Here is a 20,204-nt window from a genome sequence, read left to right as displayed (position 1 = left end):
GCGTGGCACGGCGTGGGCTGGGCTGGGGCGTGGATGGGGCGGGGCAGGGCGTGGGCGTGGCATGGCCTGGGCTGGGCCAGGGTGTGGGCCGGGGTGTGGGCGGGACGCGGCGCAGTGTGGGTGGGGGCGTGGGGCGGAGCGTGGGCGGGGCGCGGCGTGGGCTGGGCGCGGTGTGGGCTGGGCGGGGGCGCGGCGGGGGCGGGGGCGCGGCGGGGGCGGGGGCGCGGGGCGGGGGCGCGGGGCGGGGGCGCGGGGCGGGGGCGCGGGGCGGGGGCGCGGGGCGGGGGCGCGAGCCGGGGGCGCGAGCCACCTTCCGCACGTAGGACACCGCGTCCTCCTCCGTGTACACCTCGGCGCTCACGCCCCCGCGCCGGTGCCGGGCCTTCACCACAGGATTGGGCGGCAACGGAGACACATCCTCATCCTGCAAGTCCGCCTGCGAGGCGGGCTTCTGCTGAGCCAGGATCTGTTTGTTTTCTTCCTGGGGGGCAGGGGGGCAACGGGGAGGGGTGAGAAGGAGAGGCCGTCCTGGCAGAACCCCAGAGTCGTCCAGGAGGCCGGGGTCACGGGAAGGCAGGGGACCCAGCGCACCCTGGCCGGGCTCCTGTCCCGGACCCCGCCTCGGCCCCGACTCCCAGCCCGCAGCTCTGCCGGCCATAGCACCCTGGCTCCGGGAGGCTCTCTGCTCATTCACACTTTGAGCAACGTGTCCTGGAACCAAATTTGAGTCAACCCAAGCCCCCAGCAAGCACGTGGGGCGCCCCCAGGCCCCAGGCTTCACCGAGGGCGGCAGTGCCCGCGCTCTGCTCCCTGAGGCACAGGAGATGGGAGTTGGGTGCATAACAGGGGGAACTAGGTTTACACACAGAGGACACCAGATCCTAAACGTGCAAAGGGACGTGGAGGTCTCCCGTGGCCGACCCCGCAGCCCCACAGACCCAGAGCAACCTGGTGACCGGCTGGTCCCCAGCTGGAGACGGGGCTTCCCGGCACACGGCCTGGGGCAGTCACAGCAGCACAGGCTGAGCAGCATGCTGACTCCGTACAAGCTCGGCATCTACAGAGACTCAGAGGACAGCCAGAGCGGGACAGATGCTTTGCTCATGGTGTTCACCCAAAACCCAGCGTCTCTTGGGAGAGGGGTTCTCCGAAGGGCAGCCCTGGACACACCAGCCACCACCAACAGCTCCAGAACTGCCGTCCAAGGTCAGGCCTTGCTGCTCTTCTGTTACCATGACGACAGTCATCCCATCCTCCCCGAGGCCGGCATCAGTATCTCCCTGGTGCCAGCAGTCCCTGGGTTATGTACCACCATTTGCAGTTTACTGGGTGAGAGATGACTGCCAACACACTAGAGACGTGCTGCTGGTGTCTAGTCACTAAGTCACGTGCGACTCTCTCGCAGCCCGCCAGGCTCCTCTGTCCATGGGATTTCCCAGGCAAGAAAACGGAGCGGGTTGCCATTTCCTTCTCCAGGGGATCTTTCCAACCCAGGGATCGAATCCAAGCTTCCTGCATTGGCCCGTGGGTTCTTTACCAGGGAAACGCCATTTTCACTAACTCTACTCAACATTAAGATTGTCGGTAAAGGCCTCCCTGGTGGTCCATGGTGAAGAACCCACTCACCAGCGCAGGGGACGTGGGTTCAATCCCTGGTCCAGGACAATCCCACGTGCCTCGGGGATCCACAGCTCCCGAGCCCACGCTCTGCAGTGAGAAGCCGCAGCTGGAGAGCAGCCCCCCGCGCCCCAACTAGGGAGAGCCCACACACAGCAGCCACAGCTCGGTGCAGCCCAAGACGAATTTAAAACCTGTTGGTAAGACTGCCCCACCTCTACAGAAATCATTACACGTGTCACCGGCTGTTCCTATAAACACGAATTTTGACTAGAAATGTCAGCTGCGTCTCAAGTGAGACACTCTGGGCCTTTGCTCTTGGAAATTATTAAAGACAAGACAGGGAATCCCCTGGGGCCCAGTGGTTAGGACCCCACACTCCCACTGCTGAGGGCCCGGGTTTGACCCCTGGTTTGGGGGACTAAGATCCCACAAGCCAAGTGGCCGAAAAGAAAAAACAGAAGTACAGGCAGAGGTGAGCAGGTGGGATACTGAAGCGACACCATGGAAAGGCCCCCACACCACAGCGTAGGCCACCCACAGTGACTGCAGGCTCTGCCAGCATCCAGAGAGGGGAGCCGGCAGAGGCGCCTGGCCACCACAGGCAGAAGAGGGGAGCCGGCAGAGGCGCCCGGCCACCGCGGGCAGAAGACAGGAGCCGGCAGAGGCCCCCGGCCACCGCGGGCAGAAGGGAGGAGCCGGCAGAGGCCCCCGGCCACCGCGGGCAGAAGAGGGGAGCCGGCAGAGGCGCCCGGCCACCGCGGGCAGAAGACAGGAGCCGGCAGAGGCCCCCGGCCACCGCGGGCAGAAGAGGGGAGCCGGCAGAGGCCCCCGGCCACCGCGGGCAGAAGAGGGGAGCCGGCAGAGGCGCCCGGCCACCGCGGGCAGAAGGGAGGAGCCGGCAGAGGCGCCCAGCCACCGCGGGCAGAAGGGAGGAGCCGGCAGAGGCGCCCAGCCACCGCGGGCAGAAGGGAGGAGCCGGCAGAGGCCCCCGGCCACCGCGGGAGGTCCACAGAGGCGGGCCATGCAGAAGTGACCGGGCTCTGTGGTGGTGGTGAGCCGGCGCAGAGAGGTGGGAGCAGGTCAGGAGGAAATGACCCCAGGCTTCCCGCAGAAGCAAGGGGCCGGAGAAGTGATTGAGCAAATTAGGGGTCTTTTCTTTCACTGAAGTGAAACTCACACAACATAAAATTAACAGCCCATCATCTCAAAGCATGCAGTCCCGTGGCCTACAGTGCGTTCATAACGTCACACAAACATCGCTAGCCCCTAGAGCCAGGCATCTCATCACCAGCACACACCCAGCAGTCCCTGCACCCTCCACCCAGACCCGGCACCCACCAGCCCATGGACACACCCCTTCTCAACGTCTCACAGGAGCTGTCCCACAGTACGTGTCCTTCCGTGTCCGTGGACGCGCCCCTTCTGGGCGTCTCACAGGAGCTGTCCCACGGTGCGTGCCCTTCCGTGTCCGTGGACGCGCCCCTTCTGGGCGTCTCGCAGGAGCTGTCCCACGGTGCGTGCCAGGCCCCGCCCTCTCCGATTGGTCTCCAAGGCATGTGTGCTGCTGAGGTGCCAGCTCGCCCCTCCTTCCCGTGGCCGGGTCAGACTCCATCCTGCCACATCTCAACGGCCCGCTCATGGCTGGTCAACACCGGCTGGGTCCGCTCGACCACCGTGGATGTTGAGTGTGTGGTTGTGTGTCTCAGCACTGTGTGCCGTCCCTGGGGACACCCCGGGGCGTCACGCTTGGCTCAGTGAAGAACCTCTAAGCATCTCCACCAGGCGCCCTGTTCCTCGCTCCCAGCAGCAGCGTGATCCCCAGGCACCTTCGCCACATTCTGTGTTTTGGTTTGGTTTCAATCTGGTTAACCTGAATGGGTTTGGGACACAGACTTTGAGATAATGGGGCGACCTGGCCTCTGTGGACAGAGGCTGACTCAGGTCCACGGTCACGGCGAGGGCCCAGGGCTCCCCAGGGAAGCCACCAGAAGCCGCTTTTCTTCCAGGAAGCTGAGGTCCAGCCCTCGCTTTCTTGGACCTGTGAGCAGCTCTGGCTGGGCACAGAGATGATTTTCCATCTCTGGCAGCAAAGAGTCAAGTGAAGCAGGATACTGGCGGTTCCAAGCATGGAGCCGCTTTGGGGGTTAAGAGGACCCGGGGGTGTTCCCGGGAGCCACCGTCCCCCAGGGCTCTGCCATGGAAGACTGTTATTCCTGGACAACACCCCCCACCCGGGAGGTTCCAGGAAACCCTCTGGCTCTCGGAGCTCCCCTTCCTGTCTCCCATTTCCGGGCTGATGAGCTGTCTGGGCTGCAGGATGGTGGAGGACTCAGGGTCAGGACACGCAATCCAGGCCAAAGGCATCTTCATAACCAGAGTGTGGGAACGGCCTTCCCAGAAAGCTGCGGAATCTGCCCCTAACGCAGAGACAGCTCCAGGGACCGTCTGTCCTGCCCCTGGGGCCAGGGGCTCCCTGGGCCGCAGCGTGGGCAGCTCATGTTCTGACCGCATTTTTCCCACACGAGGGGGTGAAGTGCAGGCTTCCAGCCCGAGGCGAGACAATGACAGGCGGTCTAGGGAGACGCTGCATAACTGAGCTGACCCCCCAGCACCCCGCACGCCTGGGACCCTGGGACAGCAGAACCCCTCCCCACATCCGCCACTCACTGGGTGGGAATACCACCCGCCCCCTCCCTTGCAGGAGAGTCCCAGGGTAAGGGGCGTGTCCAGGGCACCCGGTCACTCAGTCGCAGGGCTTCGATCATTTATTGGGCACCTCTGTATACGAGGCTTCATACACAAAATGCAACAGGGGAAAAGAGCATGGTTCTGCCATGAAGGAGGTTACTGTCAGAGCTCGAAAAGGACAGACACTGAGCGGGCTCAGCAAGATGGCGGGTGAGCACCACTAAAGAGCCATGCACAGGGGCTGTGCCAGCAACAGCCGGCCCTTGGACTGTCCTCAGCAAGGAGTCAAGGAGAGCTTCCTGGAGGAGGTGCCTTCTGAGTCCACCCAGATGTGCAGAGCTGAACCAGGGGGCGTGGGCAGACCTGAGCCCACCCCTCACCACCCTCCTCCTCCTCGACCCCCTCCTCCCCCGCATGTGGCAGCGCACAGCGTGTGCTTCTCGCGACGTGGCAGCCCCTGGGCGCTGGCGTCGCCGTCTCTTCAGAGTCAGCCTCTGGTTCCACCGTCTGCTGCTCCTTCTCTGGCTTCTGCTGGGCTAGCTTCTGCGTTTATCCTTGTCGTTTTCCCGCGTCTCCATCTTGCTGTTTTTCTCTCCTCCTGGCTTCGCAGGTGCCAGCTGGCAGCGGGTTGAAAAGGGCCCCTCAAAAATTCATGTCTATCAAGAACTTCAGAGTGTGGCTTAATTTGGAAAGAACTCTTCGCAGAAACAATCAAGTTAAGATGAGGTCATCCTGCATCGGAGCAGTCCTAATCCAGCGGCGCACGCCCTTTCAGGAGGAAGTCTGGACACAGACACACAGGGACAAACACGGGACCGTCTGGTGATGGGTCTGCCAGTCGAGGGCAGCCCCCGGAAATAGGGGGGGCCCAGTGCAGACCCCCAATCAGAGCCCCAAAAAGCAGGGGAGACCCAGGATGGACCCCCATCAGAGCCCCCAGAAGTAACTGCCTTTCCCAAAGCCTTGATTTGGGGTTTCTGGGTTCCATAACTGAGTAACGAATACCTGCTGTAAGCTGCCCAATTTCTTGTCAGTTTGCTCTGGCACCCGAGGAAACTAACACGCAGCTCATTAATTTCTCACCTTGTTTCTTCTTCATCTTGCCTTTAACGAGGCTGCACATTCCCTCTGAGTACCAGTCTTGCTGCTCCACATGCTTTGATATGCAATGCTGTTACTGTCGCTCAGCCTAAATATTTCGTAACATTTTTACCACGACAATCTTCTTCTACTGATGAACAGACAAAAGCTCATTACTGATTTCCAAACATACGCAGGGGCTTTGGGCTCCTTTTTTTTGGCTTTTTATTAATAATTTGTAACTTGACTAGATGACAGTAAAAATTTCGGTTTCTGAGTGAGAAAAAGACAAACTCGTCCTGGGGGTCCCTAGAGATAACAAGTCACACTGGGTACTTCACTCTCGAATTCTGAAGCTCTGACTCACGTACCTCCTTCTAGGGTCTCTGATGTAACCCGATCGTGATCTCGAGATGAAGACCAGAAAAGGAAACCGAGCTCAGTGCCTACGCGGGGCAGGTCCCATGCCCCCGAGTCATGGCCCTCCGTTGCACACACCCACACGGAACCACTGCTTCCCAGGGGGCTTCCCGGGGGGCTCACCAGCACGTCCTCAGCACCTGGGACAGTGCCCGGCGCATAGAGCTGTTCGATAAAAACTGGCGGAATGAATGAGTGAGACCTTTTGGGAGAAGTGGCTTTATTATCAGTGGGTGCGTCTGAGCTTCTTAATTCTATTTCTTAAAACACATCCTAAGGAAACAGTGAGAGGCGTCACCAAGGAATCTGCCAGAAGATCCTTGCAGGGCTGAAAGATGTTCCACGTCAACCAACGAGAGATGGCGCAAATCAAGTCAGAAGCATCTTCACGATACAACACACCACACCGCCGAACCACACGTTTAACAAACTTAGCAACTGTGTGAAGTCTGCTTTCAAACGCCGAAAAGCAGGACCCAGAATTATGCGCAGTCACGGAATTCCACGGCGGTGCAGCGCTTAGGACTCCGTGCTTTCACACCAGAGCCTGGGTCCTGCCCCTGGTCAGGGGACTAAGATCCGGCAAGTCACATGGCGAGGCCAGAGGAAAAAAATTGTATCTGATCAAGAGAATGAAAAGACAGGACATGGACTAGGAGAAAACATCTGCAAACAGATATAGCTAAGACAGGACTCGTACGCAAAATGTACAAAAACCTCTGTGCGTGCGTGCTAAGTGGCTTCTGTCGTGTCCGACTCTTTGCGACCCCATGGAGTGCAGCCCGCCAGGCTCCTCTGTCCATGGGATTCTCTGGAGTGGGTTGGCATTTCCTCCCCCAGGGGATCTTCCCGACCCAGGGATCAGAGCAGAATCTCTCACGTCTCTGGCATTGGCCGGCTAGTTCTTTACCACTAGCGCCACCTAGGAAGCTCTTAAAACTCAGCAGTAACAAAACCCGAATGGAAAACAGGCCAAAGATCTGAACAGAGCCCTCGCAAGCAAGGTCTGCACACGGCGACCAAGCGTAGGAAAGCTGCTTCTCCTCACACACAAGAGCCACCGCTGCAGGCCTGCGGGGATAACCGGAGTCCAGGACGCTGACCCACCACATGCTGGCAAGGAGACAGCGACAGGAACCCTCCCCCACGGCCGCAAAACGCCTGGATGCAAAACGGGGCAGCCGCTCTGGAAGACACTCTGGTGTCTGTCTCCACACAACACAGCAAGTGCGCTCCTGGTGTCTATCAAGCAAGATGAGCCCGCATCACATGAAGTCCCACACACAGACGTTCATAGCTATCAAGCAAGATGAGCCCGCATCACATAAAGTCCCACACACAGACGTTCATAGCTATCAAGCAAGATGAGCCCGCATCACATAAAGTCCCACACACAGACGTTCATAGCAGCTTTCGTCGCAGTTGCTAAAACCCGGAAACAGCCAGTCATTCAGCCGGCGGTGAATAAACGGGGTCCATCCCGACAACAGGATACTATTAGATAATAAAGAGAAATGGGCTATTAAGTCATGAGAAGACGCAGAGAACACTTCGGTGCGAATCACTAAGGGAAGGAAGCCGGTCTGAAAAGACTATGGGCTGTGACCGTCGTGACCTTCTGGAGACTGTGGACGCCGGGACAGGACCGGACCGCCAGGGCTGGGGAAGGCCCAGTGGAAGGGGCAGCGCAGGGGTCTCTAGGGCCGTGGCGAGTCTGCATGGTGCTGTGACGACGGAGACACTCCACGGGTTTGCCTAAGCCCACAGAACGTGCACCACGAGGGAACCTTCAGGTGAGCCGAGGGCTCTGCCGGCAGTGATGGAGCAGGGCTGCTGGCCACCCCCTTGACGCTAGTGCTCCGAGGCCCACCTCAGCCCGGGCACAGGCCACCCAGACACACCCGCACCCCAGCCTCAGCCTCCCCCAAAGCCCGCTGCCTCCACCGCCTTCCTCCAGATCTTGGGGCCAGCTGTCTGGTACTAACAGGGCCCAGGACCCTTCCACGCCCACCAGAAGCCTGGGGACCCGGCCCAGCCCTCTCCTCCACCTCTAAATGGTCTCCACACCCTCTTTATTCCATCTTCTCAGCCCCACCCCACCGAGCCCCTCCACGCAGCTAAGCAGACGTCTCCGCAGAGCAGAGGAGAAATCATTCGGGCCAAAGATACTGTTAGGGACCAAACGACAGGCTCTAGGACCTGAGTCATGTTCACCAGAAAGAGACAGGACATGCGCTCATCCTGCCTGGCCAATCATGTAACGCCAGCTACTCCTGTAACTGAGACAAAGAGCTGCCTGTATATACGCCGCCATACTCCTTTGTTCGGGGCTCTTGTCGGATTCTGCTGTACCGGATGAGACTTGGGCCCTAGCGCGCTAGAGATAAACTCCCTTCTTGCCTTTGCATTACCGTGGTGGACTTGCTCTCTCTCTCGGTTGGTTCGGAGATACGGGCTCGGAGCATAACAGATACAAGGGCCCTACTTTCTTTTTCTTTTTAATTTCAGAGACTTTGTGTGTTTTTTAAGCTGTCACAGTTCAGTTCAGCCGCTCAGCCGTCCGACTCTTTGCGACCCCATGAACCGCAGCACGCCCGGCCTCCCTGTCCATCACCAGCTCGTCACAGGTTCACATCGAACATCGCAGGGAGGCGCAAAGACTCCCAGCGTGCCTCGGGCCCCTGCAGGCACAGCCTCCCCTCGACTCTGCAGAACGGAGAGCGTGCTCGCCCCCAATGCCCTGGCCGCCCCCAACCAGATGCGGCCCACCGTCGGCCCCCAGGCTGCACATGGACGTGCCCCCCACCCTGGCTTCCCCAGCGGCCCCCTGCAAGGGAGGGCCCAGAGCATCGATGTGCCAGGGGGTGGACAGCCCCTCCAAGAGGAGGTCGATGCTGGACCAGCGGATGCGCACGTCTATCTGGCACAGGCAGTGCTGGCCACCAGCCAACATAGGGTGACCCTCCCCAGAGAGTCGCCAGACACCTCGGATGCCCAGCGCAGACCACGGCCCTCGTCTCAGGAACGGCCTTCTGCGCCCGGACAGGATTCACTTCCATAGAAGCCACCGCCGGCTCTCCCGAAGCAGTGCGCGCCCCTCACAAGGGAAACCCAGTGTGACAGCTCGTCTCATCAAAGGCACAGAGTGAGCCTGGGTCAGCGGGCATTTTGACCAGCGGGCCAGAGGGAAGCCACCACCACCCCAGGATCAGGAGCGGCTGGACAGGCGTCCAGGGCCTCAAGGCAGTGTGGAGCAGCATCAGCGAGGGCTCGGCCCCTGGCCCTCCGGGAGCAGACGGGCAGCCCCAAGCCCTCTCTGATCAGCCTGCTACAAACCTGCTCATTTCTCTGAAATCATTTCCTCGGCATAAAGGTGCTTTCCGGAGGAAGAACAGCAACAGCTGAAAGCCATCAGACAGGAAATGTTGGAAAAAAGTAGCACAAGGGCGCGCCCACAGGATGGAAGGCTGAGCCCACAGGAGCCGCCCCAGCGCCGCGAGCGCGGACTCGGGAGCCGCCGGACGCCGCCCAGATGCTCGCGGAGAAGGGCCAGAACGGCGGGTTCCACGTCGCGCGCGTTTTACCACAGTAAGAAACGCTGCTGGGGAGAGAAACACCAGGGGCTTCTGCGGCCGGAGGTGAGGGAGCCTCCTGCCGGCGCGGGGGCCGTGGGCTCGACCCCAACCCGGAAAGAGTCTACGCGCCGCGGGGCGAGGCCGCCAGCGCGCCAGCCGCTGGGGCCCCGGACCCTGCGCACCGCGCTAGAGGGCAGCCTGCCCGCCGCCCCCGCGGGGAGCCCGCGCACAGAACAGGCTCGGCACAGCCGGAGATAAACAAACGATAGGTTTGGGGGAAAAAGATAAAAAGTGCACACGTACACAAGGACCCGCATCTGTAAGCTCGTGCGTCCTGCAGGCAAGGAAGGTCCTGGGGAAACGTCAGGCGGGCACACCGGTGCGACTCCAATCTCTCCTGCTGCATTTAAACCCACCGAGTCCCAGAGCGGCTTCGAGGGTATGCTTTGCCTTGGGGTACGGACTATTCTCGGGGAAGGCAATGGCACCCCACTCCAGTACTCTTGCCTGGAAAATCCCAGGGACGGGGGAGCCTGGTAGGCTGCAGTCCATGGGGTCGCTAAGAGTCAGACACGACTGAGCGACTTCACTTTCACTTTTCACTTTCATGCATTGGAGAAGGAAATGGCAACCCACTCCAGTGTTCTTGCCTGGAGAATCCCAGGGACGGGGGAGCCTGGTGGGCTGCCGTCTATGGGGTCGCACAGAGTTGGGCACGACTGAAGTGACTTAGCAGCAGCAGCAGCATGGGCTATTCTGCCTCAAGATTCCACCGGAGAACAAGTCCGCCTCCTCACGAGCCGCCTCACTGAGGCCTGGACGTAGGGCACTGCACCTCGGCCAGGGCAGCACCCCAGCAGCTAGGCCATCCCTGCCCGCCTGTGTGGACAGCTGCCGCCTCCGCGCTTATCAAGGCCATAGACATATGCTTCCTCCTCACCACACAAGGGGAGAAACATGTTCCTCCCCAGGCTTCCGGCCTCCTGCAGAGAGGGGCCCGAGACCAGGCCCCAAAGCAAGAGCCTCTCCTGCCCCTGGTCACCCTGGTCCGCAGGTGCAGCAGGGAGTGAGATGCTCATGGGTTTGAGGACACGTAGGGCGCTTCGCGTTTGGGGATCTCAGGTCCCTGTGAGCATCCAATGCAAATCTCCGGGACTCTCCCCAGGAAAACATACCCGCTTATAAAAGCTCGCAGGCGATTTCGGAGACTCGACCCAGTCAGCCTGAAGCCTGGAACCCTGGCCTTCAGGTCACCCACCTTCTCCAAAGCTCAGTCCTCACCTGTCAAAGGCAGGTAGGAAACTGCCCCTCCACGCGAGAACCATCAATTAATCCTCCTAAACTTCTGTGCCCGCCCCAGCCTCTCCCCCGCAGGCTCCAAACCCAGTCTCTTTGATGACTCAGACCCTCCAAGGCACTTCTCTTGTCTTTCTGTCCAACCCTGCCTCTCCCCACCACCCCCTTCTTGGCAAGAGGCACCCCTTCACTCGGGACTCGGGCCAGTCCTAGGAGTCACGGGCCAGGCCTCACTCCTCACCCTACCCCCATCCCCCAGCAGGACCGGGAAGGCCCCCCGAGCCTCTCACTCCACGTCCACTCCCCCCAGGGGACAGAAGCAGCCCCTCTCCCGCCAGGTGTAACAACCTCAAGTGTCTCCAGCCACTGCAGATGTCCCCTGGGGGCAAGAGGGCACCCCCCACCCCTGCCAGGACCCTCTGCTCAGGTCTCACTCTGAGGCCTCTGTCTTCCAAGCAGGCTGCCTGCATCCGCCCTGCTGAGAGCTCACATCCCATGGGACGCGTCACCAGGCTGGGGTCATCGTGAACAAGTCGAGTCGCACTGTCAGCGCCTGACTCTGCCCCCTCACATGTGCAGGAAGACGGGCACGGCCCCCCCCTGTCCTCTGGGCACCGGCTGGGCACCGGATCTCTCTCCTACACAGCGATCTCGGAAGGGACCAAAGGGAAACAGATGAAAGCCACAGGACCGTGCTCAGCCATCAACTGAAAACAGCTTTTGACATTAAATCAGCCAGAGCCGTGCAGAAGGGCATGGCAGCCCACTCCAGTGTTCCTGCGTGGAGAATCCCTGGGACAGAGAGGCCTGTTCCTGCGTGGAGAATCCCTGGGACAGAGAGGCCTGTTCCTGCGTGGAGAATCCCTGGGACAGAGAGGCCTGTTCCTGCGTGGAGAATCCCTGGGGCAGAGAGGCCTGGCAGGCTAGAGTCTATGGCGTCAAAGAGTCGGACACGACTGAGCAACTTCGCTCGCACGCCTGCTCACGCAGGCAAGCACAGCTAAGGCTGCCTAGGGTGGGTGGCCACAACCACACCATCTGCTGGTGGGTCTTGAACTGATGCTCCCTTTGGAGAGACCCTGACCGCCCACACCAGCAACATCTCTGTAACCCAGGAAGTCCACCTGGAATTTTAGTCACTCCACCTCTAAACGATGCTACATGCAGAAAGAAAAAAATATATATGCATGGATATGTTCGTATGGCATTACTTTCCAAAAAAAAAAAAACTGGAAACAGCTGTCCAATCATGAGGAAGATGCTGAGAAGACTTTGGAGAATCTTCTCCACACGACACAGTCATTCACAGCGAGGACTGCGAGGAACGTGTGAGAAACGCAGGACATAGGCCGCATGCGCGACTTGACTCCAGCCGTGTTCCAGAGCCGTAATGAGCGGGGGCAGGGACAGTGGGAAGGGCTCCAGGTGATTCCTACTCCTTCTCTCCACCTCTGAACTTTCCAGATTTTCTTTAAAAGGCACGTATTACTTTAAATTGTGCTTCAGCGGGTTGTTTCAAAGGGAAGAAATAAATCCATTCCTCTGGGTTAAGGCTCTGTGTCCACAGGGGCCTCCGTCAGAAGTTAAATATCGTGGGGCTTGGGGACAGAGAGGTGCTTAAAACAGAGCTGGGCCCCAACTGGGGTCCCGTTCAGTCCCCAAGAGGGGCAGGCAGTGTCAGACAGGTCCTGACACGAGGACCTCGAGGAGGAGCCCGGGGTTACCCAGAGGGAGTGAGTGCCGGAGGCGGGGGGGATGAGTGGGAAGGTGGGGGGGGTGAGGGGGAAGAGATGGGATGGGGGGGGATGAGGGGGAAGAGACAGGGATGGGGGATGAGTGGGAAGGTGGGGGCGATGAGGGGAAAGAGACGGGATGAGCAGGAAGGTGGGGGGATGAGGGGGTGAGGAAGCTGCTCGGCGGTCCTCTGGGGGTTCCTGCCCATCTCCTGCTCCCAGCCCCCGCCCACACCAGGAACCAGGAGGGGAGGGGGGGTCTTCCAGGCATGAGGGAGCGGGGTGCGCAGCCGCGGGTCTGAGGGGCTGCACCTGCCTGGTCTCAGGACTGCAGACCCTCCTGAGGACCTCTGCGGCTCCACCACGCTCCCTGTCGGCGGTTCGCTTTCACCCTGAGCGCAGAGCGCATCTCTGATGGTCCCTGAGTTGAGAACTGCTGGTGACCCCACAAGCGACAGTCACAGCCACCACTTCCCAAACGACCGCAAGCCTTCGGGGTGGGGGGGGAGGCGCGCTGAGAGCCTGAGCCGACGGGGTCCTGCGGGGGCGTGAAGCCGCCCGGCCTGCTAGGAGCTGCAGAGGGCGGCGCCCGCCCGAGCTGAGCACGCTGGGGTGGGAGGGAGGCCGGGCGGGCGCCCCCCGCCCCCCCCCGCCAGCCCTGCCCGCGGGGACCAGGCGCACAGGCACTGACCTTGTCCAGCCTCTCGAAGTGCTCGCGCAGGAAGCGCACGGGGCGCTCGGGCTTGGCCAAGCAGAGCTGCACGATGCACTCCTTGAGCACCTGCTGGACCCCGCGCCTCTGCACGTAGAGCTCGCAGGCCCGCAGGCCGTCGTCCTCGTCCAGCTGCTGCGGCCCCGGCGCGGCCATGGCGACGCGCGGCGCGTCCTGCGAGAGAGGTGAGTCCGCGGGCCGCGCGCCTCCAGCAAGCGCCGGGGCCCGACCCGGCCTGGCGACCGGGGCTTCAGTCCTGCCAGAGGCCTCTCGTCCTCGAGGCAAAGCTCACCTCTAGGCAGATACTCGCGGGGGCGCAGGGGGGGCCGCCAGGGCCCGGGGGGGAGCAGGGACGCGGGGCGGCCGGCCTGTGTGCGCAGCCGGCCAGTAAGGCGTCTCGCGTGCGACCATCCCTCCCCTCCCGGGACCTTCCCGGCTGGAGGGCCTCCCGCGAGCTCCCGGGGAGATGATGGGGGCGGGGGGGGGGGGGGGGGCGCGGTTACACGATCCGCTGGGAAAGGAAGGGAAACTGGAAAGGAACGGTGCCCGGAGCCGGGCCTCCAGGGAAGACGAGCCCGGAGAACAATGGCAGGGCCGCGCGTCCAGCCCGCGCTCGGCCAGGTCACAATGACAGCTCGGAACCCGCCCGGAACCCGGCCTGCCGGCCCGCGCTGCACGCAGCTCGGCGCCCCCGGCCCCCGCGGCGCATCGGCCCGGGTCGGGCTAAGAGGCGGGGGCGCCCCCAGGGCCCACGCTTCCCGGAGCCTCCGGGCAGCCGAGGGCTCCAGCGCCGACCCTCCCCAGCCCCGCGTACCTGGAAGCGCGGCGCCCGAGGCCAGAGGCGGCTGCGCGGGGACGCGGGCACGGCGGGGCGAGCGGTCCCGCACTGCAGCGGCGCCGCCCTCCGCCCGCCCGCGCGCCGCGCGGTCCACCCTCCTGCCGGCCCACCCGCAACCCCTCTCCCCGCCGCCCAGGTCTCCCGCCTGGGCAAACCGCCCCCCTCCCCCTGCTGTCCCCGCCTCCTCACCCCCTGCCCAGGACGTGCAGGCTGACTAGCCCCACGTTTGACAAACCGACACACGTCAGTGCGCTGCTGCGCCGCCAGGGGGACCGCCACGACCGCCCCCACGCGCGCACCTCACACCTCCACCCCCGCTGGAGACTTGCTCCCCGGCCCCTCTCAGCTGGGACTGAATGAGCCCCGTCCTCCAGCCACCACGGGGGCAGCTCCCACCAGCCTCTCCCCTGCAGACCCTTCCAGGCGCCTCGGGCACCTCTCAGGGGCCCCCACGTCCAGGGCCTGCAGGTGGGCAGCCCTAAGAATCCCCCCTGCAAGGCCGCAGCGCAGCGCCAGCCCTCCTGCCCACAGTCCCACCTGCTGGCAAGGCCCTCATTTCTCCTGGGGCCCCAGCCCCCTTCGCCGGCCATTTGGGTGGAAGGGAAGGGCATCCCACTCGTCCAGGCACTCACTGCTTCAAGGCACGAAGCCAGGGGCCCTCAAACCAGGCCCGGCCTCCCTGTGTCCAGAACCGGGCGGCACAGACCAGCTGTCGTTGCTGTTGTTTAGAGGCTGAATCGTGTCCGACTCTTGCGACCACGTGGGCTGCAGCCGCCGGGCCCCTCTGTCCGTGGGACTCTCCAGGCAAGAATATGGAGTGGGGCGCCACTTCCCCCTCAGGGGATCGTCCCCCCTGGGGGTTGGACCCACATCCCCTGCACTCGATTGCTGAGCCACTGGGGCAGCCCGGGCAACGCTCCCACTGACGGCGCAGTGGCCCGTGCAGCTGATCCAAGTGACTCCACCCTGAACTGCACGGCCTGCGCCCCTTCCCGAGCCGGGGGGTAAGCACAGGGTCCACCAGGGAGCCACCTAGACCGCGGGTGGCCGGTGGCCTCACGTGGGGGCACCTTGGGGATGCCCCTCCTGGAGCAGGGTAAGGGGGCTGTGTGGACCAGTGCTGCCACGCACAGCTGGGTCAAGGTCCTCACCTGCCCGGGCTGGACAGTGGCAAGCCCTGGGTGACTGGGCGTCCTGAGGGCCTGAGGCGGGGATCATGTCAGGCAAACATCCCCACAGGTCCTGCTGGTCGGTGCGTCCCCTCCACCCACAGGGAGGCCCCCCCCAGCGCAGCCCTCCTGCCTTCCCCACAGAGGGCTGCCTGTGTCCCAGCCCAGGGTCCTCACCCACCCCGGAACCCGAGTCTCCGAGTCTTACAAGGCTCCAGCTTCAAAACCTCCTTATTTTCCAACCACTCCCTCCCCTGCCCCAGACTCCTGGAGGTGCCAAGTCCAGTTCACCCACCAGGATTCAACAGGGACATTGCTTCTGCAAGGAACCCTCCCTGCCTGGGGCCCTCACACCTGCAGGCCAGCTTGGGCCCTTGGGGTTCCGCCGGGGTCTCCCTGCAGCCCTGGCTCTGTGCGAAGCGTGTGGGAGCCCGACTGCTGAACCTGCCCCCTTCTCTGCCCCCTGCTGTGCCGAGTGCCCCGGGGAGCGTGGACGCTGCATTAGACCCTGAGGGGCGGGGAGACGGATGTGGGTACCTGCCCAGGCGAGAGGGGTCTCAGAACCGTCCCCCCACCCGGGGGTGCTGAGCTGGGCTCAGGAGAATCCTGCTTCCCAGCCAGCAACAGCGTGGGAGCTTCGGGGGGCTTCACCTGGAAGAGTCTCTCACCTGTGGGCATGGAGGTGGGCGTGGCTCCCAGCACCTGCTGACGGGGAACCAAAGGGACCCAGTGACCGCAAGGCTACCAGGACAGCTTGTCCAGCCACGTCCCTCCTGGTGGGGCGGGGGGAGGGCAAGGTAAGCGCCCCGCACAGAGCAGAGCCGTCAGGGCCTGTGTGGGTGCAGAAGAGGGCCCCAAGCAGGGGCCAGAGGGCAGGGACCTGGCCTAGAGCTCGGGGCGGGGCTCTGAGAGGCAGCAGGCCACCCAAGGCGCGGGGTCCCCAGCAGAGGACCGGCCCACGCCTCCAGGGCTGCCTTCAGGGGACACACCCGAGCCCTGCCGGACTCCTGAGCCCCTGTCGCAAGATGGTCAGGCGTGTGAGGCCCCGCGCTGGTGATGACTCTCAACAGCTGCAGAAGACAGAGGCAGTGACGCCCGCGGGCAGCAGGGGTCGCCGGTCCCCAGAGCCCCAGGCCCCGCCCCATCGTCCCCTCAACTTCGCCAGCTGGGGTCCTTCCCCTTCATCCCCGCCATCCACAGGCTTCCAGCTCTCAGCTTTGTGAGGAGGGGCTGCTGTGGATGCCGGGACCCCGAGCGTCCCACGAGAACTGGCCGGAGGAGCCAATGAACAGTCCGACCAAGCGCACCGGCTCGCGACGGTCTGTTGTGCTGGTGAGATGACACAGTTCACGACGTTCGTCACCAGGACAGGGAACGGGCGCTCCTGGAGCAGACCTGAAGTCACTCCTTCCCACCCTGGCCGGGTCTCTAAACTCCATTCGGAGGAGGAGGCTCCTTCCTATACATTTGGGGCAGTTCCACCACATTTCGGCTCAAACGCAGAGAATTTCAAAGTTCTACCGTTATGTCAACATATGTAGCCAGTGTCAACTCAGCCTCTTCGTGTCCAGTGCCATGAAACGGTCAAAACTGCAGCCCCATCTAAAGTGTTTCCCCTCGTCCGGCTGGGCCGAGGCCGGGACCGGGCTTTCTTCCTCTTCCTCGAGCGGCCACCCCCTCAAACTTGCCAACTGGGCTTTGCCACCTATCGCATCGGGACAGCCTGTGGCAGCTAGGATGCCCTGCTCCCAGCCGCCGCACCAGCTTCAGTGCCTCTGGGAAGCAGGATGCAGACTCACGGCCCCGCGAGAGGGCTCCTCTCGCCAGGCGGAGCACGGCTGCGGCTGGCCCACACCGGCCGGGGTCAGCGTCGAACCACGGCCGATACTCACGCACACGCCTTGGGCGGCGGGTACCCAGCACATCCCAGGCTCACCTTCTGGCCGCTGTGAACAAGGGGGGCAGACCCGAGAGCCCTCCCCTCCCCACCCTCCCCGCCGTTCCCTTCTTGCACCCGCGTGTGGATTGGCAGGTCACTTGCGAATCCTGCTCAAGTTTTTCAGGAACCACAGGGTCCCTCAGTGGCTGCACTATCTTACATTCCCACCCGTGAGACTCAGGGTCCTAACCCTCCACGTCCTTCCCAACGTCTCCTCACCTGATCCGAGCATTGCTGCTTCTGCCGCCCACGTCCCTCTCGTTAAAGACGCAGCGTCCTGTTCCCGTCTCACATTTGTGCTCCTTTCCAGGCGCGGTCCCTCTCCTACTGCTCCTGTTGATCCCGTCTGCAAGGATGTCTGGGGACAGGGGACAGGAGGCTGGACCCCCGAGTGCTCACAGAGCCGCCACCTCAATCAGGACGCTCGGGAGGCTCCCCCAGTATGCCCGTGCGATCACGCCCAGCCCATCCCCCAGCCCCGGAGACCGCTCCAGGGTCCTCCACTCCCGTGTCACCTCGGGACTGCTTACAGGGACTCACGCAGTCAGCGTCTCGTCAGGATTGCCCTTTACTCGGCACACCGCCTGGAGGTGCACCCGAGTCTCTGCCTGTGTCAACAGTTCCCCTTCGTTTCTGAGAACTGAGTTATCGTCCCCGTTTGGAGTCTGTCTTTCTGTCACTGATTTTTATGCTCCGACTTCACTTCCGTTTGTCGAGGTCTGTTTTATGGCCCAGGATACACATGGTCTCTCCCGGCACGTCCCCGGGCAGCCGTGAACAGCACGCACTCCGCGCCTGTTGAGTGGAGGGTTCCACGAATGTCCACTGATCCCTCCAACCGACACTGGTCTATGTCCTCTCCGAATGTCCAGTAGTTCCAGCAGCTGTGAAGAGTGGGAGCTGAGGTCCTCACCTGAAACTGGGGGGTTTGTCCCTCTCATTTCAGCTCCACCAGTGTTTGCTTTGTGTATCTTAAAGATCTGTTTGGGTCATAAACATTTGCGACTGCTATATATCTGCCTGGTGGACTGATCCTTTCATTGTTACACAATCGACCTGTTTTCTCCTGGAAATTCCCCTTGCTCTGACGTCTATCTTGGCTGAGAGTCATCATTCTAGTTTTTCAAAGAGAATGTTTACATGATAGATCTTTCTCCATCCTTTTTCTTTCAGCCTCCCCGTTATCACGTTTGAAGTGAGTTTCAGCATATGACACAAAACGTGAAGTTGGGTCATGGGTTTTTATCCCTCCTGCGAATCTGTCTTCTCACTGGTGTGTACATGCCGTTCACATCTGCAGTAACTACAGATAATTAGTGCTCAAGTGGCCTTGTCCTGTCTCGCGCCACAGCGTGGGGCACCTGGACATCTGCCAGAATTCCCCCGGACGGCGCGCTGAGTGCATCGCTGTCAACGTCTGTGAGCGGCGCTCTGCGCACCCCCGTGGACGCACGCAGTCACCAGTCCACGGCACCGACGTTCCGCCCCGTCGCGTGGCGCAGAGTCCTCCCTCCACCCCTCTCGCTTCTCTCACGCGCACAGAGTCCCCTGCTTTGCTGCGACCGTCAGACGTTGAAGAATGTGCCACTTCCTTCTGGCCGCTGTGCTTTCCGACTAGAAATCTCTCGCTCACACTCGTGTCCCTCTCGAGGCGACACCACATCTCTCTCGGTTTTCACTTTTTTTTTTTCTGTGATTCGTTTTCAGAGATTTAATCACGATGTGTCTTGGTGTGGATTTTTAGAGGGCTTAGCTCTTCCCTGGTGGCTCAAATGGTAAAGAACCCGCCTGCAATGCAGGAGGCTTGGGTTCAATCCCTGGGTCGGGAAGATCCCCTGGAGAAGGGAGGAGCTACCCACGCCAGTATTCCTGCCTGGAGAATCCCGTGGACAGAGGTGCCTGGGGGCTACATCCAGAGTCGGGGACGGCGGAGTGGCTGATGCTACACCCGGGCCTACACGGGGCTTGTTAGTCCGCTGTGCCTGCGGGCTTGTCTTTCACCAGACTCAGACGTTGTCAGCCATTACTCCTTGCAACGCTTTGCAGCCCACAGGCTCCCTCCTCTTGCTCCAGGTCTCTGGTGATCAAATGACTGTTCTGCAGATCTGAGGCTCTGTGTCTCTTCAGTCTGTTCTCTCTCTGTTGCTTAGACTGAGCAGGTTCTACTGCCTTATCTGTGAATTTCCCGAGTCTTTCCGCCAGCTCCATTTTGCTATCACACCCATCCAGCCGCGGACAGTGGTCGCCGTGTCCAGGGACGGGCGCGACGCTATCGTGGCTACTGTGTTTTCCAGTTCCACACTTTTCATTTGGCGTTGGGGGGGGTCGCACTGGGAACGCCAGTTTACTGGTGACCCTGCAGGCTGTCATCTGGGGCCTGCACTGCAGAGGCTCCCGCCAGTTCAAGGCCCCGCAGGCCCCGGGCCACCGAGAGCAGACGCCGAGGCAGCAGCCCGTCCTCTGGCACTGGCTGGGCTGCTCCTCCACAGCCTGCCAGCAGACCTGGGTTACAGCCCCCTCTAGCGCCTGTTCCGGGAACCTGGAAGCAGAAGAGAAACCCCCGGGTCACCCCACAGCCGCCCCTCCAGTGTGGGGGCCCCGGTCAGTCTGCCCCCTTCCTTCCAGCACAGACCCTTCCCCGTTGCCTGCTGAACTCGCTGCAGGGTGTGCAGCTGTGCCTGGGCGGGGGAGTGGCGGGGGAGTGGGTCTGCCCCTCTCCTGGAGCGGGGAGCCCAGCGCCGTCACTTCAACGCTGACGCTCCCGCCTTAACGACAGCCAAGGCCTGCCCAGCAGCCTCACGCGGCGTCTGCCGGGCTCCCTTCCAGCCCATTCTCCAGCGGCCAGAGCGGTCTCCTACAGACACAAGCCTCCCAGTGAAACCCACCCACCTCAAACCCTCCGTGCGTCCCCGACTGGGACCCAGAGGACCCTGCTCGCGCTGGAGGCCCCGGCTCCCTGGCAGGGTGGAACGGTGTCAGGCCCCCTCCCCATATCTGTTCCTGTGGCTGTGGAAACAGTACTGTAAACCTGGCCGCTTAGGCGAGAGAAACTTACCTCAAGGTTCTGGAAGCCAGAAGTCCGAGATCCCAGTGTCGGAGCCTGGCTCCCGAGGCTGTGAGGACGTCTGTCCCAG

General features: G+C 62.0%; 1 protein-coding gene and 3 long non-coding RNA genes across 9 annotated transcripts in view; 1 reads left to right on the top strand and 3 right to left on the bottom strand.

Annotated features, from left to right (window-relative positions):
* Positions 1-17,706, bottom strand: part of PRKAR1B (protein kinase cAMP-dependent type I regulatory subunit beta) — a 74,666-nt gene extending 56,960 nt beyond the window's left edge. For 2 of the 6 annotated variants that reach the window (XR_011252587.1, XM_069569728.1), the window contains exons 1-4: positions 17,601-17,706; positions 17,290-17,428; positions 13,104-13,298; positions 311-481 (exon numbers count right to left, since the gene is read on the bottom strand). Coding sequence is in view for 5 of the 6 variants with exons in the window: in XM_069569728.1 (XP_069425829.1) it covers positions 311-481; positions 13,104-13,280 (348 nt within the window). In the remaining variant the exon portion in view is untranslated. Of the gene's footprint in view, positions 1-310; positions 482-13,103; positions 13,299-13,938; positions 14,083-14,151; positions 14,246-14,594; positions 15,013-15,799; positions 15,905-17,289; positions 17,429-17,600 lie in introns of those variants that run through there. The other 4 variants (XM_069569729.1, XM_069569730.1, XM_069569732.1 and 1 more) reach the window with 4 other exon arrangements.
* LOC138428813 (uncharacterized) lies at positions 4,368-5,539 on the bottom strand. The gene is made up of 2 exons (XR_011252595.1): positions 5,392-5,539; positions 4,368-5,091 (listed from the first exon to the last, which is right to left on the bottom strand). It is a non-coding gene; the product is annotated as an uncharacterized lncRNA (long non-coding RNA).
* On the bottom strand, positions 6,012-11,338 carry LOC138428812 (uncharacterized). Its single transcript, XR_011252594.1, has 3 exons — positions 9,687-11,338; positions 9,145-9,409; positions 6,012-6,428 (listed from the first exon to the last, which is right to left on the bottom strand). It is a non-coding gene; the product is annotated as an uncharacterized lncRNA (long non-coding RNA).
* LOC138428811 (uncharacterized) lies at positions 12,836-18,083 on the top strand. The gene is made up of 2 exons (XR_011252593.1): positions 12,836-13,309; positions 17,381-18,083. It is a non-coding gene; the product is annotated as an uncharacterized lncRNA (long non-coding RNA).
* The last annotated feature ends 2,121 nt before the right edge of the window (positions 18,084-20,204 follow it).

The sequence above is a fragment of the Ovis canadensis genome, chromosome 24 (assembly GCF_042477335.2).
Source record: "Ovis canadensis isolate MfBH-ARS-UI-01 breed Bighorn chromosome 24, ARS-UI_OviCan_v2, whole genome shotgun sequence".
NCBI classification, from domain to species: domain Eukaryota; kingdom Metazoa; phylum Chordata; class Mammalia; order Artiodactyla; family Bovidae; genus Ovis; species Ovis canadensis.
The sequence above is the reverse complement of the archived record's forward strand: the minus strand, read 5'-3'. Positions and strand labels throughout refer to the sequence as shown.